The following is a 22,277-nucleotide window of genomic DNA, read 5'->3' as shown; positions in this document are numbered from 1 at the left end:
ATGCCACCGTACGAACGTTATCGGGTAGCAATATGCCACCATAGTACACAGTGCAAGGGTTTTATGTTTGAATTACACTTTTAAACATACATATACATCGATGCTCATCTACCCTTGGTGAATAAAACAACTTTGCCTTCCAAAGTAAAAATGTATATCAAAGGAAACGTTTCTAAACTTAAAGAAACATTATTACTGAGTGGCCAATAATTGCACAGTTATTCCCCTTAACTTTGAGCATGCTTTCAAATGAAAGCATGTACAATATGTCCTTCGGGGCCCTTATCACATTCTGTGACGGCACTTGTAAAAAAGACAAAATAATGCAAATCAGGCTAAGTTGTTCTATTAATTTTATCCGAAAATCCGATTAGCTTCTTTTGTTTGTGAGGCCAAGTTAAGGTCAATGTTTGTATTCTTCTGAAATAATCATACACCGAACTAATTAAATGAAATTCTTATTCACTTATGAACAGAAACGACACGTCTGTTGGGGGGAAAGTGATGGTATTTACGTATGGATACTTGACACTAATTATATCTAAAAGAGGCTGAGAAGGATTAACTATTTCGACAAACATTAGCAGCCATGTCGAATTCCACAGACAATCCCGACTTTATCGAGACGTTGACGGACGCGTTTCTGGAGTGGTTTCGTAACGACATCCTGCCGGTGTGCAGTGCCCTATTCAACGTCGCCGTCATTATTACGGGCGTCATTCTGAACGTGTTGCTGCTCGTCACGATCCGGAAGCGTGGCCTCCTGCACGAACCCAGCTCCCACTTCCTGCTGGCTTTCTGTATAGCGGACTTCATCAGCTACGTGCTTCTTTTGCTGCCCAATGTCATCACGGCATCCATTGGTGACTGGGTCCTCTCCCAACCCTTCTGCCAGATTCACGGCGCCATGCTGTTCCTTGTTGTATTTGCCAACTTTGGCATAGTGACAGTTCTCACCCTCGAACGAGCTATTAAGTTGTGTCGGAATGACGATACTTTATATGCAAAAATGTTCGAAAACGCAAAGATGCGAAATATTCTTATTGTCGCAGTATTTGTTGTGGCTACTTTATTAGCGTTTATTCCCGTAACTGGCGCGGGCGACATACAGTACGACCGCTACCACGAGGGATGTCGGCTAGACTACGTTGCGGGCCCGGCCTTCTTGATTGTCCACTTCCTCCTGACAATTGTTCTGTCTCTCGTTGCTGCTGTTGTTTCATATTCGTTGATATTCCACACACGGAAAAATGCTCTCATTCGCAACCGCTTGATTAAGAAAAACGTGGAAACGAATAAGACAAACACGTCACAAAGAAAATTAATCACTTCAACGGTCAGTGAGGAACCGCTTGACATTATCAAAGAACATGACGATGAAGTGTTAACGCCCGATACAAAACCATGCAGTGATCCTGTAAGCAAGCCAACAGCAAAAAAGCGGAGGCCACGCTCTACGCGCCGAAAGCAGTCGCTACTGTTCGAGGTGTTCAGCGACGATGAGGAGAACCCGGCCTTCCACCTGGCGATCACCTACCTCGCCCTCTGGCTCACAATATTCGTCTGCTACCTGCCTTACATTGTTGTATGCTTCTATGGTGCCTTCAACAATGACTCTGTGTGGGGTGGGTTTTACACCATCAGCTTACTGTTCCTCCACGTATGTTTTGCCGCTAAGCCTGTCGTCTATCTCGGACACAACCGTCAGTATAGGGAGCTCACCAAGGAGACCATACCGGAAGGAATGAAAACAGGCGCCAAGTCCATGCGCTCGTCCATCTCAAGCGTTTCCGGGAAGGTCGAGGATTTCTTATTTAGGTCACGCGCTAACCGACGCTTTACGGCGGCTTTGGCAGCTCACAAAGCAGTACTAATATGGAAGAAGCGATCGACGAAGAAACCGGATACGATCAAGCTTGTTGACAAGATATCTCTGACTGACGCGATGCATGTTCCAGAAACGGGGGATGGCAGTAACGTAGTTTCTCTTCCGGTAAAGACAGACACGTCATATGAAAACAACCACAGACCAACGATAACGCCCAGTGACGTGAATTTTAACACCGGAAACAGCTCCTTCATAGAGAAAGAGCGCATGCGCATGGTGAACGGGAATTTTGGTGAGCCACAAGCAAACACAACCGTGTCTCCTGTTCCGGGAATGGTGCAGGAACTGTAATAATGGCTGTAAGGATGTTTATTGAACCTGGACTGGTGTGCTTTTTATAGCGCTTATTCAAATTGTTCGTGCCGATTTTCCTGTACATGCATGTATGAAGCATCGACCAGAATATTAATAATATGATAAAACTTGAAATGAACCACGTTCGTGATATCGAATTGCAGTCACGGTAGCGTTCCCGTCAGAATATTTTTAACGCGTGTGCTTGGAATTCATGATACGTGATGAAATAAGGATTTTATGCAAAACGTGACACTTTGAATAGTGTTAGAGCATTAACGTTTATTAACTTTAATATATCCATGCACATAATCATGTATGTGTGTCCCGCCAGTAATTTCTTCAGTTTTATTTCAGTTTCAAGATAAGATTCTAAATATTAGATATTGTTTGACGTATATTACTCAGATGTGCATATTTTCGTTGTGTGTATGATGCATGCATCTCATTACGCGAAATAAAGTATGCTTTTTGTGTAACATATTTTGACCAGTTCAGTTTTCTAAGCCTATCAGATGTCACGTAGTATTATTTAAAACAAAATGATAAGTGCCTCGCACTATTAACTATGAGTCACTCGTTATATCAACTTATTAGGAGTACAAAATGTATCACGTTTTACCCACTTAGTATCTTGTTTTAACGACGTAATATTCTCGCTTAAACGACGTAGTACCCCGTTATATCAACTTAGCATCTCGTTTGAACGACGTAATAGTTCCGTTAGATTCTCGTTATAAGACTAAGTATCTCCTTAAAACGATAAACAAAACTATTTTTACAACTTAGTAATAGGTAATAATTAAAGGTCTTCCCGCGCAAGATGGCTGCCTTATGGCTAGATCCCACTCCATCTTTTTGATGGTGTAAGAGGTCTGACGGCTCCCATTGGCACTTTATTAACTAGTTAGTTATATGGTTATCTGGTGGCAGAAGTATGCCACCATTATACGCTGCATAACGCCCTAACCCTAATCCATCACTCATGATGGTGTTGGAGTTTATAAAGATATGCCGCGCCCACTGACTCCGTTACAGCTTGACCCCACTCCATCTCTCCTGTTGGTGTGAGAGTGTATCAAGGTTTGCTGCACCGTTGGCTGCATTACGGATTGACTCCACTCCACCTGTCTGGTTGTGTTGCGTTTACAAAGGTTTTACCGCGCGTTATGGGTTGATTCTTGCTTGACCCCACTCAGTCTCAATCGGTTGTACTTAACTATTTAAAGGTATGCCGCCTACGTTTGGTGCATTACGGATTGTCCCGACTCCATACATTTTGGTCGTGTTAGAGTTGTTAAAGTCTGCCGCGCCCATGACTGCATATGACCGCCCAGATCACTAAGTGGTAGAGCATTCGCTTCGGTCGGAAAGTCGTGGGTTCAAAGCCAGACTCCTTTGCCTAGTGTTCGGTATAAAAAGGCAGTAGTGGGGAAATCTTGTACTCAGTACTGGTTAAACCCAGAAAAGTTGTATCCCGTTCGTCGGTGCTTTACATCGAATACGTAAGTACTGAGAGTCTCTTCGTCAAAAGCTAGCCGGATGTTTTGTATCTCACTCTGTTTCTTCAAGTAATCTAATACCCGGATTTGACTGGGAATCACAGTCACTTTTATCTCATGTCATTATGGCATTTAAACACATTTTAAGTCGTGATGGCCTATAGATGTCACGTAGCATTACTAGTATTTAAAAAAAGATAAATAACTCGTTAAATCAGCTATAAGTCACTCGTTATATCAACTTAGTATCTTGTTTGAACGACGTAGTAACTGGTAACAACGACTTAGTATATCGTTTGAACGACGTAGTAACTGGTAACAACGACTTAGTAATATCGTTGAAACGAGGTATTAACTGGTAACAACGACTTAGTATCTCGTTTGAACGACGTAGTAACTGGTTACAACGACTTAGTATCTCGTTGAAACGACGTAGTAACTGGTTACAACGACTTAGTATCTCGTTGAAACGACGTAGTAACTGGTTACAACGACTTAATATCTCGTTGAAACGACGTAGTAACTGGTAGACTTGGTATCTTGTTTGAACGACGTAGTAACTGGTTACAACGACTTAGTATCTCGTTGAAACGACGTATTAACTGGTTACAACGACTTAATATCTCGTTGAAACGACGTAGTGAATGGTAGACTTGGTATCTTGTTTGAACGACGTAGTAACTGGTTACAACGACTAAGTATCTCGTTTAAACGACTTACTATCTCCTTAAAATGACTATCAAAACTCCTTTTAGCGACTTATTTTCTCATTGTTAAGAACTAAATATCTGCAATATATTATCCAGACCCCATATCAACAACTTTTTAACAGTATTTAAGTTTTTGATCATGGACTGGACACACCCCTGCTTATGAAACATTGATGGTTTTCAACAACTACCTTTAAGCATCTCCTTTCAGGCATTTAAGAAAAGACATTTCTTGAATTTGAAATTATAGAAGCATATGCGTGTCACGTAGCATAATCGTGCTTGCGCCATTGCCTGCTTGTTTTTGTTTTATTTTTGACTCCATTACAGCTTGACCCCACTCCATCTCTCCTGTTGGTGTGAGAGCGTATCAAGGTTTGCTGCGCCGTTGGCTGCATTACGGATTGACTCAACTCCACATATTTGGTTGTGTTGCGATTACAAAGGTTTTACTGTGCGTTATGGGTTGATTTTTGCTTGACTCCACTCAGACTCAATCGGTTGTACTTAACTATATAAAGGTATGCGGCCATCATCTGGTGCACTACAGATTGACCAGACTCCATATATTTTGGTCGTGTTAGAGTTTTTAAGGTCTGCCGCGCCCATGACTGCATTTGACCGCCCAGATAGCTCAGTGGTAGAGCATTCGCTTCGGGTTCGGAAGGTGGCGGGTTCAAACCCAGACTCCTTTGCCTAGTACTCTGCATAAAAAGGCAGTTCTGGAAAGTTCTAAAGTCTTCCGCTCACACTGGCCGCAGTTTCACTTGACACCGCTTAATCATTCTTGTTATTTAAAGTTTATAAAGGTCAGTCCGCCCATTGGCTGTATATCATGTCTCGGCCAGATTGCCTCTATCTTTGTGTTCTAGAGTTCATTAAAAAATTTCTCGCGGAATCCAGTGGACCACACCATATTTAACGACACAAAGTCATAGATTTGCCCTTTTTAATAATAACAATCAAATTATTACATAATAACGTCTAATAAGCTATCACAATGTGCTTTCACATACATGCCACTGTATATACAAGATATCTACAGAGATGACAAGCATTAACATACCAGTTTACCACCTGCATGTACAAGATATCTACAGAGTGAACAAGCATAACATACCAGTTTACCACCTGCATGTACAAGATATCTACAGAGTGGACAAGCGTAAACATGAAAGTTTACCACCTGCATGTACAAGATATCTACAGAGTGGACAAGCGTTAACATACCAGTTTAAAACCTGCTTGTACAGGATATCTACAGAGTGGACAAGCGTAAACATACCAGTTTACCACCTGCATGTACAAGATATCTACAGAGTTGACAAGCGTTATCATACCAGTTTACCACCTGCATGTACAAGATATCTACAGAGTTGACAAGCGTTAATATACCAGTTTACCACCTGCATGTACAAGATATCTACAGAGTGGACAAGCGTTAACATACCAGTTTACCACCTGCATCTACAAGATATCTACAGAGTTGACAAGCGTTAACATACCAGTTTACCACCTGCATGTACAAGATATCTACAGAGTTGACAAGCGTTAACATCCCAGTTTACCACCTGCATGTAAAAGATATTTACAGAGTTGACAAGCGTTAACATACCAGTTTACCACCTGCATGTACAATATGTGGACAAGCGTTAATCTCCCAGTTTACAACCTGCATGTACAAGATATCTACAGAGTGGACAAGCGTTAACATACCAGTTTACCACCTGCATGTACAAAATATCAGAGAGTTGACAAGCGTTAACCTACCAGTTTACCACCTGCATGTACAAGATATCTACAGAGTTGACAACATTTATCATACCAGTTTACCACCTGCACCTACAAGGCTTTAACATTACTAATATATAAAAACTAATTATTTTTAATACAATTGAAATTGAGACAAGAAATCAAAATAAAATATGAATAAAAATATAACATTTTGAGAACCACCTGTATACTTGTATATTATGGAACATATATGATGCTTGTAACATGACTGTGATCAGGATTTACAGAAACTGTTTATCACATGCAATTAAATTCTAATAAACTGCAAATTCTAAAATGGAAGCTTTCTTACTACATAGTTTGTAATAAAGCTTTTCTAGGTATACTAGAAACCCCTATCTGAGTATCTCGAGGTTAAACGAATTATGGCAACATTTTTTAAAATAACATTTAAATAGTTTCTACTAGCAACAAGTTCAATGCAATAGATATGCAAAAATGACTACTTGCAAATAGGTATAATTTTCAAAATACAGAATTACAAAATTGATAACCTGCATCAGAATGATAATCAGTAGTAAACAGGTGTGATTGCAACATTTCCCCAAAGGCAAACACAAAACAAAGCTATGTTACAAAAAGCCCAATGGTCCGAAATTCATGTTTTACTTATGAATAGAAGGACCAAAACCAGAACAATTTTCAGTTATTCAACCAACATCCCCTTCCTGACTTACATATCTTTTAGCATGATGGAGATTCGTTCATGAGACATAAAATAACAGTTAAGAACAAAGGACTTACCAACACAGGCAAACACAATCCCAGCAGACATACATAATACAACCCAAGTCTTGCTCTCTTATTAAGGTGTCGTTTTCTTACAAATAATAAGTTTTAAGCACAACCAACTGTTTATATATTCGTGCGCAATGAAAAGATGATGAGAAATAAGTATAGCTCTAGTACAACATCTCTGTCAACACATAAAGAAATCTTATTATTATGATGATGACAACAGCGCACAAAGTCTCTATTGCGGTGTTGCAGACTAAGCCTTGTGATGATCTAATAAGACCGTTTCTTCTACGGCTAACACAGAGAAACTCATTGGCAAAGTAAGTTAATAAACTATAATAGCAAGACAAAAATACAGTAAAATGTTTCTAGGCTCACTCAAGTACATAATAAGAAACAGTACATACAAAATGCAAAACACGTTTCATTTGAGCATCATCTGTTCTTTGATTGTAGGACAGGAATATCACAGAAATTCTTTATATATATGCATGTACTTTTATCACCAAGATAATATCAGTATGACAGTTCATGTCTTTTGATAGTTTTATTTTTGTATAATATCATTGATATAATATCCAGTGCTTTTGAATGTTTATTGTATATATGAAGAGCGCTTTAAAAGTCTGATATATAATAATAATAATATAAATTCCTTAGAAATATTTCCCAAAATGGTGGTAGGGATACAAAGCAGACAAAAAGTTTACTTAAATAGTTGGCATGTAAAAAACCCCACTCAAAACAAAGGTGATACGTCATAGTTATGATTTTAAATAAGGCAAGGAGTCTTCATATAAATGGCAAAAATTACGTCTAAAAAAAGATACTTTACATGCAAATGGATGATGTCTGTGATTAATAACAGATGTAAAAGATACTGTCTCAAATAATTCCACCAGAAATGTTGTCATAAAATGTATTGCATGTAACAGACCATAGTCTGTCACAAACAAACTGCGGTTAAGATTTGTTTTCACAAATACAACATTTGAATGAGAATGAGTTTAATTTTTAGTCATCAATCATGCAAATACATAGTTAAGATAGGGACCTTAGTTTGTTATCTGTCAATATTCAAAAACATTGACTGTATCAGTAGGCCATATGGAACTGTTTAACCTGATGATTATTCACATGTTTGCCTTTGTCTTCTAGTGAGCAGACCTGGTGGCAGGGACTCTTTCTGTTAAAGGGTACTATACCGGTAATCTTGCTTACAAAATCCGTGGGGTTCTGTGCATTATTGAAATCAGACTCGACACTGTCCATAGCCTTGCTGCCCTCTGATGATCAAGGCTGAGATGAAGTAGAGTAAATAATGACACCTGCCATCCACTCAGACAAATGATGGGTCTGTAAGACCCTAATGGTGCATGTACTAATAAGTAGACTATAATCACTATATGATACATGTCGCAGAGGCCTTCTTCATAGTTCTTTACCATGTCTGGAGTAGGTTGTCACTATGATAAGTACTACATGATCTAACATGCCTATAACTTCTTGGCCTCCTTTACTTCAATTGGCAAGTCACTACAATGCCGACTACATGATGACACAGCCCTTGGACTTGATGTTGCCCTCTGTTTGTCGGGGTGGTAGATCTGGTGGTGTCTCAGCCTGCTGTCTGCGCTGATGTTCGTGAAGTAAAAACTGCTCCCTGGAAATATCAACAATACAGTGTTACAGAATGAGTACAGTTGAAATGTTCCAAACAAAACTTAGGATGACTGCTACAATAAGATTGCATTTACACCTATAAACCTTTAGTGTCGGAGTGGAAAAAAATTGAGATTCATTGACACCACCATCTGGGAAATAAAGGTTTTGAGGTTATCCCTAGATTTTTGATGCCCTGTTTCAATAAGTTTTCACCTATTTTAATACTGAATATACACCTAAATACTACTTAATTTCCCTTATATTTTTGTACCAATTTGACAGCAGTTCTAACAAGCCATACCTCTGTCCCCGTGGCATCTTTTCCAAACCACTGACATCTGCATGTGAACTCATTCCTGTAAAACAATCATCCATTTGTTTACATGTAATGTAACATGTATATATATGAAGGATCTTTAAAAACTAATTTCTTTCTCATGGTCTACAAATACATGCTTATCTTGTGGTTGAACTTAAAAGACTTAATACCTGTTTTTGGTGAACTAATTGTAGATATGTTAGTTATAATAGGCAAGTTTTTCTGGTTCAATCATTGTTAAAAAAAAAAAAGTTCAGTTTTTCTCAGATTTAACTGCTGAAAAAAGAGAATACTCTTATCTTTTTATTTCTAAAATAATACATGTATTGACTATTTACTATTATGGAAACTAAAAAAAAAATCAAACAAGGGGTTATATTCACACCGGTCTTCAATATCAAGCTGAGAATTAATCAGACTGATTTCTTGAAGATTGGATGAACACTGAATCATTTGTGAAAGGAATAAAAAAACATCAACACAAAAGTCTGTCTTAATATTGGATATAGTGACATAGTTTTTAAGCAGAGATGACCCTTATTTACATTGGTCTTAATAAACATGCTGACAAATAGTTATGCTAACCAAGTTTCATGGAAATCAGATCAAAATTGCTGAATTAGAAACTGTAATAAAAATAATGCAAAAATGCCAATGATATCCGAATGCCCACTAGATGGCCCACCCAAAACGTCAGCCCACCTGCCTGGTTTTTGCCAATCTATGTCCTTGATTTTTTTGTATGAAATATCTGGCTAGACTATGTAAGATAAAATCTATAGAATAAAAATTATTGACTAACTATTATATAACTATTGACTATCTATATAAATATTTATATGTGTTTGTTTTCATTTTTTTGTGAAACTATATATACTTACAAGAAAACAACAACTAAATGCACAAAAATAACATACCTGTACACGCATCTGGTTAGTAGTGGAAGCCCAAATGTGTCACAAATAACTTCCTAACATTGTAAGAGTGGACAACAAGCAAAGTGTCTATTACAAAACAAAATCAAATGATTGAGCTGCTGAATGATTGTTCACTGTAAGTGACATAAACATGACTACCTATAAGCTATACATGTAAACTAGCTAAAGTACTGAAGCCACTGAGTACACGTTTTATGATAAAGTTACCTTCCATTTTCCTGATGATGTCATCGCCTCTATAGCGCCCTGATTGAGGATCACTTCCGTCACTTTGAGTAGACTCACTTTCAAAGAAATTTTGTGACCGTATCCTGCTTTCCTTCCTTCTACCTTTGTTATGGTCATTACCTGCAGAGCTAGGTGGATGCTGGTGTTTTTCATTAACAGACTTAATGGAAGCGTAAGATGGATCATCGTCTTTCTCAATTGGGTCGGATCCTTCACTGTCCTCACTGCTGTCCTCTGTGCTCTGCCTCACAGGGGTGGTTGTGGGCTGCTGGCCATCACTATGGGGAAACGAGGGATAATCAGAGTTAATGTGTTTGTAGGCAGGTTGCAGGTACGTGCCCTGGGTGCCAGTGTGCAGAGGTGACTGGGTCGGCGGGGGTGGGGGCCTGTGAACACACAACATACACACACATGTGCAGGTGTAAAGTCAGTGATACACATGATTGGGATGTGAGGGCATGCATTTCATTAGAGGACAAAAAACATGGCATAGTATACACATGTCAATATACATTCTTAACAACAATAACAATGTTGTATTTTCAATTGTTAACATTGGTTTAAACATATTTTATTATTGAAAGAATCATGAAAAGTATTCAAGGTCATATATACAATATCAAAATATAGGATTGGACTTTTAAAAAAATACAAGTATAATTCATGTGTATGCCAGGCAGATCAAAATAGCAAGGGATACACAATAATAAAAAAAAATACCCAAAGGATCAGGCCACACATGCCTGACTGTCAGATTTCGATCCACCATGAATACACATGAATGATATTTTTTCTTGCATGCCTGAATTGTAAATGTTGAATGATATGTGATTTTGTAAAAGCTCTATATTTACTTCACCAAAGATTATGATGCGCAGTATCTTAAGTAAATGTAAAAATGTTTCCAAGAACGCCACCCGTTTTAGGTTAACATTTTTTTATTGTAATACTTTTTTTATGTAATTATAATAATATTTCATTTTTACTTTTCCATTTTAAATCACCTCATCTCACAATTGTAGTATTATCCTGAAATGACATGTTATGGCACTTTAGTTGTCTAACCCAGGGAGGAAGACAAGAGAATTCCAGGCCAATTAAAAATAAGGAAACACATGTTTGGAATGCAAGAAATCAGTGCAAGTTGACTTGAGATTATTAGAGATTGATCAAATTAGAGGGTAAAACCTTTAACGAAATAAGGAGAAAAACACAACAAATTTCAGTACTTGTGAGGGGAGTTAACCCACAAGCCACTTCTGCTTAGACTACTATGGTAGGAATTCACCGAGTAGGACCTAAAACATTGACATAATAAGAGTTGTAACAAACTTTCAAGTAATCTATAAAGATAAATAATAAATAATATGCTATCAAATTATTTAATACAATATATTTTGTAAGTTTTGAAAATCCTTGACTTTACAATTATAAGTCATCAAAAATAATTGATAAAGTTCGTATTTTTAAATTAACGGATATCGTGCCTAAATTAAAGCAGAAATCATAGTACCGGTACATGTGTTTTGCAAGTACATTTACAAGACCAACCTATGTTTGCAGTACTGTGGCCCTTCAACCATTAGTTACTGCTGACAGGGCCTTGAGCAACCTTGTGCAACACATCTTTGACAATCAACACATGTCTCTGTGACCTTTGACAATCACAACGTCAAGCAATGTTTAATGAAAACAAGAGAAATGTTCCACATGTAATAGTTAACCATGGCACCCATTACATATTGAACACTCCTTGTTTACCACAGAATGAAGCTTAAACTTATGAATGTATTTTATTACCTCTGTATTTGACCGAGCTGTGCTTGATTAACATGGTCAACATCATCATCACCATCACCATCAATCTCACTTGAGGAACTATCGGTTGTCTGGAAACAGGGGAGATACATGTGTCATATTTGTGGCATGAACTCTTATTGATACTCATTTTATAGTTTACAATCGTATAGTTTCACTTTAAAGTTCAATCATATCTTGAATGTAGAACAAAGCAATATTATTACAGCCATTATATAAATATTACATTTACCTCAGAATTAGAATCACTTTCAGAAGTGTCCTCCTCTGCAATAGAAATAGAGAACAAATACAGTTTAAGTAAAATGTCACAGTGCCACATCATTACTTTCTCTAATAACTGACAGAAATGGAACATGATATCAAGAATGCTATAACATACCTTCATCTCTTTCTTCAATAGCTTTCCGGTATTTCATCAGGCTGTCATCCTCCTTCACTGGGGTTAGGTTGCTGGAACAATACCCACACTATTTGTACATGTAATGTTAAAATTTGGATAGTTTGGGATTTCAACTGATGCAATATTACCAAGATGAATATCACAACATCTGATTCAGAAATATTTGGTATTGAAAATGTATTAGATGAATTGTACAGCAAACTATGACCAACACAAATATTCATCTATTTTCGGACATGTTAAGTTCCCTATCAAGAAACAAACATTTTAGCAATACATGGTCAATCCCCTCTGTGTCACTGACAAGCAGCTTTACATAAGTAGAAATATTATTGTGAGGTTAGTAGGTAAACCAAACACCAAACTGCTAATCAAGGGACAAGCCTACGTGAAATAAAAACGCATCGCAGACGGAATAGGGGAGAAGGGATATGGAGCTTAGTAGGGATGTTGGAGTATGCTGTTGATAGATGAATGTCACGCTGGACCCACTCTGACTGCAAGTGGGTTTGCACTAGATGGGCATCACACAGGACCCACCCTGACTGCAAGTGGGTAGGTAATAGTGTGGCCTCACGCGGGACCCACCCTGACTGCAAGTGGGTAGGTAATAGTGTGGCCTCACGCGGGACCCACCCTGACTGCAAGTGGGTAGGTAATAGTGTGGCCTCACGCGGGACCCACCCTGACTGCAAGTGGGTAGGTAATAGTGTGGCCTCACGCGGGACCCACCCTGACTGCAAGTGGGTAGGTAATAGTGAGGCCTCACGCTGGACCCACCCTGACTGCAAGTGGGTAGGTAATAGTCTGGCCTCACGCTGGACCCACCCTGACTGCAAGTGGGTAGGTAATAGTGAGGCCTCACGCTGGACCCACCCTGACTGCAAGTGGGTAGGTAATAGTGTGGCCTCACGCGGGACCCACCCTGACTGCAAGTGGGTAGGTAATAGTGTGGCCTCACGCGGGACCCACCCTGACTGCAAGTGGGTAGGTAATAGTGTGGCCTCACGCGGGACCCACCCTGACTGCAAGTGGGTAGGTAATAGTGTGGCCTCACGCGGGACCCACCCTGACTGCAAGTGGGTAGGTAATAGTGTGGCCTCACGCGGGACCCACCCTGACTGCAAGTGGGTAGGTAATAGTGTGGCCTCACGCGGGACCCACCCTGACTGCAAGTGGGTAGGTAATAGTGTGGCCTCACGCGGGACACACCCTGACTGCAAGTGGGTAGGTAATAGTGTGGCCTCACGCGGGACACACCCTGACTGCAAGTGGGTAGGTAATAGTGTGGCCTCACGCGGGACCCACCCTGACTGCAAGTGGGTAGGTAATAGTGTGGCCTCACGCGGGACCCACCCTGACTGCAAGTGGGTAGGTAATAGACACACCCTGACTGCAAGTGGGTAGGTGATAGTGTGGCCTCACACGGGACACACCCTGACTGCAAGTGGGTAGGTGATAGTGTGGCCTCACACGGGACACACCCTGACTGCAAGTGGGTAGGTGATAGTGTGGCCTCACACGGGACACACCCTGACTGCAAGTGGGTAGGTGATAGTGTGGCCTCACACGGGACACACCCTGACTGCAAGTGGGTAGGTGATAGTGTGGCCTCACACGGGACACACCCTGACTGCAAGTGGGTAGGTGATAGTGTGGCCTCACACGGGACACACCCTGACTGCAAGTGGGTAGGTGATAGTGTGGCCTCACACGGGACACACCCTGACTGCAAGTGGGAAGGTGATAGTGTGGCCTCACACGGGACACACCCTGACTGCAAGTGGGTAGGTAATAGTGTGGCCTCACACGGGACACACCCTGACTGCAAGTGGGTAGGTAATAGTGTGGCCTCACACGGGACACACCCTGACTGCAAGTGGGTAGGTAATAGTGTGGCCTCACACGGGACACACCCTGACTGCAAGTGGGTAGGTAATAGTGTGGCGTCACACGGGACACACCCTGACTGCAAGTGGGTAGGTAATAGTGTGGCGTCACACGGGACACACCCTGACTGCAAGTGGGTAGGTAATAGTGTTGCGTCACATGGGACACCCTGACTGCAAGTGAGAGTAGGTTAGAAAATGCGGGACACACCCTGTCTGCATGCCCTCAGGCTCATCTCTATCTTCGTAAGAGCCAAGCATGTAACATTGCAGCGAGGAATTCTTGCGCCACCGGGGTGTCTTTGCATCTGTATAGGTGACTGACAGACCTCTAGATTGCTTTGGTAAATGGTTCGGCCCAATAGAACCTCTTTTTCGAACCTTAGCAATATTGCTATGTCTATTTTTCAATAGAAATAAAGTATTGATAAAAACACTACTATTTTAATACCACTGAAGTGAAAACAAAGAACAAAGCAAGCATAAAGCAAAAATATCTACATAAATGAAACCCTCAAACCAATATTTCTACCAGTCGCTAAAGCCGTTATTGCAATTTGTTGAGATCTTTCAGTGTTTTTTTTTAGTTAATCCATAATGGTAATTAATAAACAACGTTAATCAGTTATCGTTTCATTGTGTTCATAGATATTTTTAACTGTATTTTCTTGTTCTTTATAAATCAGTGCAAACAAAATATGAAATAAAATGAGATAAAAATGATCAGTTTCTAAAGCATACAATGAAAAAAAGGATATAGATGTTCATGGATTGGAACCATTACCAACTTGTTCAAATATCCTTCTTGCCAAGTGTCTTAAATTGTCCTTAGCCAGAATACAAAAAGTATTTAAGGCTATAAGTTTTTTAAACATAATGTTTACAAACTCTGAAATGCCGAGTTGAGGTTACATTTCATTGGGGCACTGTAATGGTCGCCTGACAATTGGTGACTGATAAATTTGTACATTGTTATTGACATCAGCTAGACACAATACAAACATTGATTAAAGTGCAACACAATTAATTATTTTTTCTAAGGTTCATAAGTTACAAAACAAAACTCCAATAATTGTAATTAATTAAAAACAAGAATATTCCATTAGTAAACTGTTGAGTCACATGTATACTGTTGGTAATCAATTTCACATAGGATTTTTTTAACCTATCCATAATCCAATACTCTTGTTAAAGATTTCAGTAATCTCACTTTATTAGACAACATAGTTAATGTAATTGCTGATTAATTCCATTATTTATTTATTTTAATTTATGCAGACATTTTGATCAAGTTAAAATGCCTTTTAATGGTGACAAACATTCTTGCCAAGCTTCAAAGAATAAGGGCCAAATTTGTGGCCTCTGTAGTGTTAAAAGGGCTTTTCTTAGGTTTGACCTTGTGACCTTGGTTTTACCCTACATGACCCAGTATAAAATTTGACCTATATTTTTATCCACACATGCATATTGACCAAGATTTTTGTGGTTTAAAGCGTGTAAACATTATTTTCTTTAATGTGACCGTGTTTTTCAACTCCACATTTCCCATAAAAAAACTTCACCTACATTTTATGCAAAAAAAAATACTGATCAAATTTAAATAATTTGTACCAAAATTGTGGTATAGAAAGAGTTAAGAAGTTGTTGTCGTTTTTCAACTTCCCAGTATGCATCAAATGTCAACTAGGCAAACATCTTTACTAACATCTACTGACTTGGGACCAATATAGCCCTATAGGGCACCAATTGAAGATGACAAACAACAGACAGGCAGATGACAGACGTGCAATGACCTAAATGTTCAAGCCCAAAATACCCTTTTCTCATTATTTCTCATTGTAGTAGTTTCATGCTAAAATTTTAAACTGATCTAATGCATGTTTGCATGTTTAACAATGCAAGCTGGTGATTTGATCAGAAATACAAACATAAATGAGGTTAAAAGGTCTTCATATATGATCAAGGGGCATAAATCAATAAATTTGTAGTCGAAATGGTGACACTTTTGCTTTACATGCATTCTTAACATGTAAATTAATTTTCATCACGTATCAAAATTAATCCATGATGGCGCCAATGCTATGCCATAACCTCCACTCATTCCTTCAAAACACAACAAATGTTGAAATAATGTGCACAAGACGAAGCATCAAACTACTTACTGTTGCACGCTAGTAGTGCTGGTTTTGACGATTTCGGCCCTTTTGGCAAATATCTCTTGAATCTTATGATCATTAACAGGACCTCTGAAATCATGAAAAGTTCATCAAAACTAAGTCCTACAAGGTAGAAAACATGCACACAATGTTTGTAATCACTTGGTATTGAAAGTATTAATTGTAATGAACAAATCAGGAAAAAAGTCAGTGATTTTGCCCATACTTAAACAATACATATATACATTTTTACAGAATGTCAATGATTTTAGACTCTATAAGTTTACGAACTGGTACATGTAAGTTTGGTACTTATTCCACTAATTTTTCTTCTAAAGAGGCTCTGTTACCATAATATTTGTTTTTATTTGCAAGTTACAACATAATTATCTTTAATCTTTATTAAATTTTTAGTATAAATAAACATTAAAAATGTTGACATCAGTTATGTATCCATTTGGTAATTTTGAAGAGAGTAAACAATTTCTTATGATTTAACATGTTACTTGGTGCATTTGGGTGAACAGAAATGGCATTATTAAAGGAATTGTTATTACACCCCCATCCTAGTGCAAAAGATCCTTGCTCAGTGATTGTGTATTGTTTAACTACAGGGCCCATATTAACTAATATCTTGAGTCTGAGTTTGGGATTCAGATTCAAAAATGAATTCTACATGTGTAAATTATTGCAACATATGTTGTTTTTAAAGCATGCAGCATTTTTATCATCACTACTCTTAAAAAAGCAATTTAACAATGACTTCAAGATTGGACATTTTGTGTGTTGAGTCTCAAACTCAAACTCATTTCGTGATATGGACCCAGTAACTTGGAAAATGCATAACAATATCTGGAAAAGCAGGCAAGGTAAAACTATGGTGGGAAGGAAAAACACATTATCTACATTAATTGTGTACATAACTAAGCAAAATAAATTGGAACATTTTTGGTCCCAAGAAAATTTCATCATAAAGACACCAATCCTAGTAGGTTGTTGAAGACAAAATTGACTATCGGGTACACATGTAAAACACCCACCGCCTCTGATCTTGCTCATTTTCTGGGTTAGACTCCTCAGTCTCCTCGCTGCTCTCCTCATCATCCTCAGACGAGGAACTATATGACTCACTCTCCTCACTCAGAGTCAGCCGGTGTCCTGTAGACTGCCTCATAGACGATGCACGACCCGAGATTGGTGGGGTACTGTCTCCATACATGAACCCCCCTGTGGGAAAGCTGTCAATGGTTGCCAGGCCCCGATGTACTTTTGGAATATGTGGACCATACGAGTCCTTCTTTCTGATTGCTATTTTTCGGTTCCTAAAGGGAGTTCATTTTTCTCAATCATTTGAAAATACAAGATTTTATGTCCCATGTAAGTACAGGGTATTTGACATTTCAGAAAACCACCAATCAATTCACATTTTTCAATTATTATTCTGAAGTAAAAAAATCTGATAAATATAATTTTGTGATAAAACTCTAGTGTTCACAGAGAGTTTCATGAACAGGTCACTGCAAGCTACCATAACTCTCAGCAGTAAGTAACAGGATATTAGTAATATACATAGTTACCCATAAACCAGATGTTTTTAATCAATCAGTAGTAGTAAGCAGAACACTAAACAGACCAAAAACAACAAAAAAACATGGTTTTAAGTGTTATACTGCTCTCTTATATCACAATAGTTATTGTCTTTAGAAAATTGGCTACTTGTTTTTCTCTCCCCATATAGCAAGTACGAAGAAAATTTCATACACTCCCTGAACCAGCCAGCAATACCTTTTTGGCTCAGTGTTGTTATCCCATTTCACAGGAGATGTATTTGGACTATGTCTGGGAAAATGTGTTTGTTATTGGTTACTGATAAGATGCCATTTTTGTATTCACTTTCAATTCTGGACATCAGTAACATTCAACTCGCATTATCTTGAAGATAATCATGCAGATACTGAGATTCTTTGGCATTAAGTCCAAAAAGGAGAATAGCATATTTTTAACATAAATACACCACATAAATCAAAAATATATAAAATAACAATATTAGATTTTTGGGAAAGACACTCAAGAGGTATGCAACAAATCATGAATTTTATAAACCACAAAACTCAGGTATTGATGGAAGGTAAAAACAAGGCTGGTTGTGGCTCACAATATGAAAGATTGCTAGCATACCTGGGTTTCTGTTGCTCCTGTATGCGAGACATGGCAGGAGGGGCAGCCAATAGCATACGGTCCGCATGTCTTGGGATAATCTGCTGTTCAAGAGCGCTCAGACTGCGCTAAAATTCATAAATGGCATATTTGATTGAAACAAATTGTGTAGGTTATTTTTCATAAATCCATGAATAGAAGTAATGAATTACAGTAGTCATGTTATACAAGTGAATTAAAATAATATTCAACATCAGAGTTGAGATGGATTGTTTAATCAACGATCACTGCAGACCTATTAGTACATATTTCAATAAAAATATTCAGGAATCAAACAAGAAACTGTTAAATGTCTATACCGGTGTGGAGCCCATCTGTGTGTGCTCCTCTGGAGGTCCATGGGTCTGCATGTACCCTAAATGGGCAGCCTGGGATACGGGCACACCCTGCACTGAACCCGGTCGAGAAGAATATCTCCCAGACATTGGCACAAACCCTGACACCTCTGCCTGGATCACCTGCTCCAGCTTGGTCTCAATCCGATCCTGTGACACAGGGTTGTTCTCAACATTCTTCAGTGCAGATATAAAATACTTCTGGGCCCTCTTCAGCTCACCCATGTTGAAATTGACAGCACCAAGTCCTTCAAACGCTTGCCATTTCATATGCTTGTCATCTGATAATGATAAATTAATTCTCTGAGCACTATATTACTAGAAAACATTTTTTATTAGCCTTACATATCCAATAAAGACTATAAAAGATAATGCAACTAATTTTTAGTTTTTGCAACATTAATCTCACATGCTTTTACATGCTAAGTATCGGTAGAAGAAAACTGACCAATAAGGCAACATTGCATGCATTTGAATAAATAATGTATATTTTTCATAGATACAAGAGCATAATTTAAAAATGATCAAAATGCGTATTAACCTGTATCTTTGGCTGCCAGCAGGGCATGGTTAAAGGCCACTTCAGCGTCCTTCATGTTTCCCAACTGACTGTGAGCGAATGCAAGGTTTGTATAACACTGACCTTGACCATTACGGTACTTAATCTTCGCTGAAAGTACAAATGTGACTTATTACTTTCTATTATTATTCATGATTATCAGACTTTCTAAGTTCAATTGAGCATTTTTAGTACAGTTACACAAATATGATTATGTAAACTTTTTATTGTCTAAAAGGTACTCATGGGTATTAAAACCAATGCAACATAGAAACTTCATACCATATATGTCAGCTGCATCCTCATGATACTTGATGGCACGCTGGAAATCACAAGTGAAATTATAGGCTGCCCCAAGATTCTGCAGTATAACAGCCCTCAGCTGGTTGTTTGAAGTGTGTGACATCTGTATCATTTCATGAGCCTTCTCAAAACAGGTGGTTGCATGGTTGTACTCCTGAACCTGCGTAAACACCAGACCAAGGTCATTCAGCACCTTCCCTGGAACATATGGTTGGATGTAAGCATTTGATTTTGTTCACTCAATAAAAAAGTTCTTAGAGTTCATGTACATAAACATTTTTAATATTAAGTGATACAATTTATGTTTTCCCTGCACATTCATTCAAAATCTAACATGAAGAATTAACCATTTCCAAAGATAGTAACATGTGTAATACATACATATACAAAATGTGTATGACCTTCTCTTGGATAACTTTAAAACCCTCTACAAGCTTGAAATACAGCTGTTTGAAATCCTACTGACACATACCTGCCAAGTGACAGTCCGTTCCCTGTGGGTGGGAACTGTTTATTACATTCATACACTCCTCAGCAGCCTTAAGAATGTCACCCTGTTCCACACCTGTGCCACGTCTCAAGTAGTCCGCCTTCTCACACAGCTTCTCAGCCCTGTGCAAATGGTCATTGTTCATGTCATACACATCAGCCATCTCCTGGCAGAGCCGAGATGCATCAACATGTCTCTTCCACTTCACAAATAAATACACACATTTATCAAAGCACTGATTTAAAAGTTCTGTGTTTCCACTTTCATATGCTTTGTATCTCTTAAATGCTTTTTCATAGTTTTCCAATGCTTTGGCCTCATCACCGAGTTTTTCCTGTCCTAAGCCTATGTTGAAGTATAAGTCACCATTACACCTTGCATCACTCAGTCCCTCAGGAGGAGTAGCTTTGTGAAGGTAGCTCAGACCAGTCTCTACTTGCCCCTCCGCTATAAACACTGCACCAAGATTAAATGCACATGTCCTTTCTACTTCATCCACATTCAGTTCTCTTGACAGCTGATAGGCTTTGTCATAGCACTTTATTGCCTCAGTTAAGTTTCTTTCATCATGAAATTTTTTCCCCTCTAAGGCAAGATACCCAATCTCAGAGGTAAGATTGGAAGTCTCAAACTGAAGCTGTTCCATTTTCATATTGGCTTGAAAAGGCTGAAATGAAGAATACATTCCATTATAATACTCAAAGTTATTTAACAATTCCATTCTCCTTACACATAAACTAATAATACCACGATCATCATGTTATTTTCCCAATATTACTAGATTTTAGAATGAATTCAACAAATTTTATGCCACAGAAATATTATAGTATACTAAATTGTTTAATGTAGTCAGCAGCGTAGCTTCCTTAAGGCTAAATTTAAAGGCCCAGGCCTGCACATCATTTTGCCTTTAATTTAATAGTTGTCAATTTCATTCAATTGATTGGATACTAGAAAGTCTATTTTACTTCAATTTTATAAGCCTATTTTTCCTCTTGATACATCCCAAAAGCACCATTTGCATGCTACTGTACTTTTGTTTCTGCCATGGTAGTGGATGGTTAATCAGCAAATTGACAGATATTGTTCTTCAATTAATAATAATATAAATAACCAAACGATAAGAACATACCACAGTGGGCAGAATATACTTTATATAGGCTAGGAAAAATTAGTGGTTAATAGTTTGCCTCTGCACTCTGGTGCACAGAGTCACGGCCCGTATCAGCAGGATTGAAAACTAATATCTACAGTAACATGTATTTGTATCTTACAATGTTGAATATTATTTTGACAGGAGTATAACATAAGGAAGCGTTCAGGAGATAAATATATTAAATGCCTAAGAGGCCTTTCATTAAAAATATCAACCTGTTTTTATTTGGAAGACATATTGTTTACTACGGGAACCAGGCAACTTGCACTGGTTCCAACCAAAACCGGGGACCGGTAGCAAAATAACAAAGAGATAAAACGGCGAGCCACCTTTGGGGCATTGGCTGCATTTTAGATCAAAGTTTTCTTGATCGGATGCTATAACTCGAAATAACATGTATTCTTAATTTAAAAATATTGTTCTTGCTGGGTTAAAAAAACAGTTGAAATTACAAAAAATAAATAAGACAAATAATAATAATAATAATAATAATAATAATAATAATAATAATAATAATAATAATAATAATAATAATAATAATAATAATAATGATGATGATGATAGTATGATACAAGTAATAATAATTATGATGATAATGATAACAACAGAAACAACAACAATGAAAATAATTTGTGGTGGTAGTAGTAGTAGTATGAGGAGGAGAATCAACAGCAGCAGCAGGTGGTGGTGGCGGCGGGCGGCGGCGGTAATGTCAGCAGCAGCAGGAGCAGGAGCAGAAGCAACAGTAGAAGCAGTCGTAAATAGTAGTAGTCGTATATCGGGCTGATTCGATAAAAGTTTGCGGGGCGCATATTGAAGGGACATAATTACTACACGATATAACTAAGGTTTAAGTGCTAGTTGAAAATAACATA

At 38.3% G+C, this 22,277-nt stretch overlaps 2 protein-coding genes across 7 annotated transcripts; one reads left to right on the top strand and one right to left on the bottom strand.

Moving 5' to 3' along the window:
* Positions 1-589: 589 nt before the first annotated feature.
* Positions 590-2,179, top strand: LOC128226306 (5-hydroxytryptamine receptor 1F-like). The gene has a single exon (XM_052936190.1). The coding sequence runs from the start codon at positions 590-592 to the stop codon at positions 2,177-2,179; it is 1,590 nt and encodes a 529-aa protein (XP_052792150.1).
* A 3,156-nt stretch (positions 2,180-5,335) lies between these two features.
* Positions 5,336-21,655, bottom strand: LOC128229230 (tetratricopeptide repeat protein 24-like). 6 transcript variants are annotated; one of them, XM_052940995.1, is made up of 14 exons: positions 21,618-21,655; positions 20,229-20,913; positions 19,736-19,954; positions 19,436-19,564; positions 18,859-19,175; positions 18,521-18,627; positions 18,128-18,181; positions 16,349-16,432; positions 12,277-12,347; positions 12,127-12,161; positions 11,877-11,965; positions 10,056-10,462; positions 8,893-8,947; positions 5,336-8,589 (listed from the first exon to the last, which is right to left on the bottom strand). In XM_052940995.1, exons 2-14 carry the CDS (start codon positions 20,896-20,898, stop codon positions 8,475-8,477), a joined length of 2,352 nt encoding a protein of 783 aa, XP_052796955.1. In that variant the 5' UTR covers positions 20,899-20,913; positions 21,618-21,655; the 3' UTR covers positions 5,336-8,474. The 6 variants fall into 6 exon arrangements, with proteins under 6 accessions (XP_052796955.1, XP_052796951.1, XP_052796954.1 ...); XM_052940991.1 differs by lacking the exon at positions 18,128-18,181 and adding an exon at positions 17,383-17,664; XM_052940994.1 differs by lacking the exon at positions 18,128-18,181 and adding an exon at positions 17,383-17,664 and having other exon boundaries at positions 10,197-10,462.
* Positions 21,656-22,277: the final 622 nt, after the last annotated feature.

The sequence above is a fragment of the Mya arenaria genome, chromosome 3, assembly GCF_026914265.1.
Source record: "Mya arenaria isolate MELC-2E11 chromosome 3, ASM2691426v1".
Taxonomy (NCBI): domain Eukaryota; kingdom Metazoa; phylum Mollusca; class Bivalvia; order Myida; family Myidae; genus Mya; species Mya arenaria.
The sequence above is the reverse complement of the archived record's forward strand: the minus strand, read 5'-3'. Positions and strand labels throughout refer to the sequence as shown.

Excerpts from the sequence above, each read along its gene's own strand:
- LOC128226306 (XM_052936190.1), top strand. The coding sequence starts at position 590 with ATGTCGAATTCCACAGACAATCCCGACTTTATCGAGACGTTGACGGAC.
- LOC128229230 (XM_052940991.1), bottom strand. The coding sequence starts at position 20,898 with ATGAAAATGGAACAGCTTCAGTTTGAGACTTCCAATCTTACCTCTGAG. Across the intron at positions 17,665-18,520 it reads CAGGAGCAACAGAAACCCAG|GAACCGAAAAATAGCAATCA; the intron begins GTATGCTAGCAA and ends AACTCCCTTTAG. Across the intron at positions 12,348-16,348 it reads AGCACTACTAGCGTGCAACA|CAACCTAACCCCAGTGAAGG; the intron begins GTAAGTAGTTTG and ends GTATTGTTCCAG.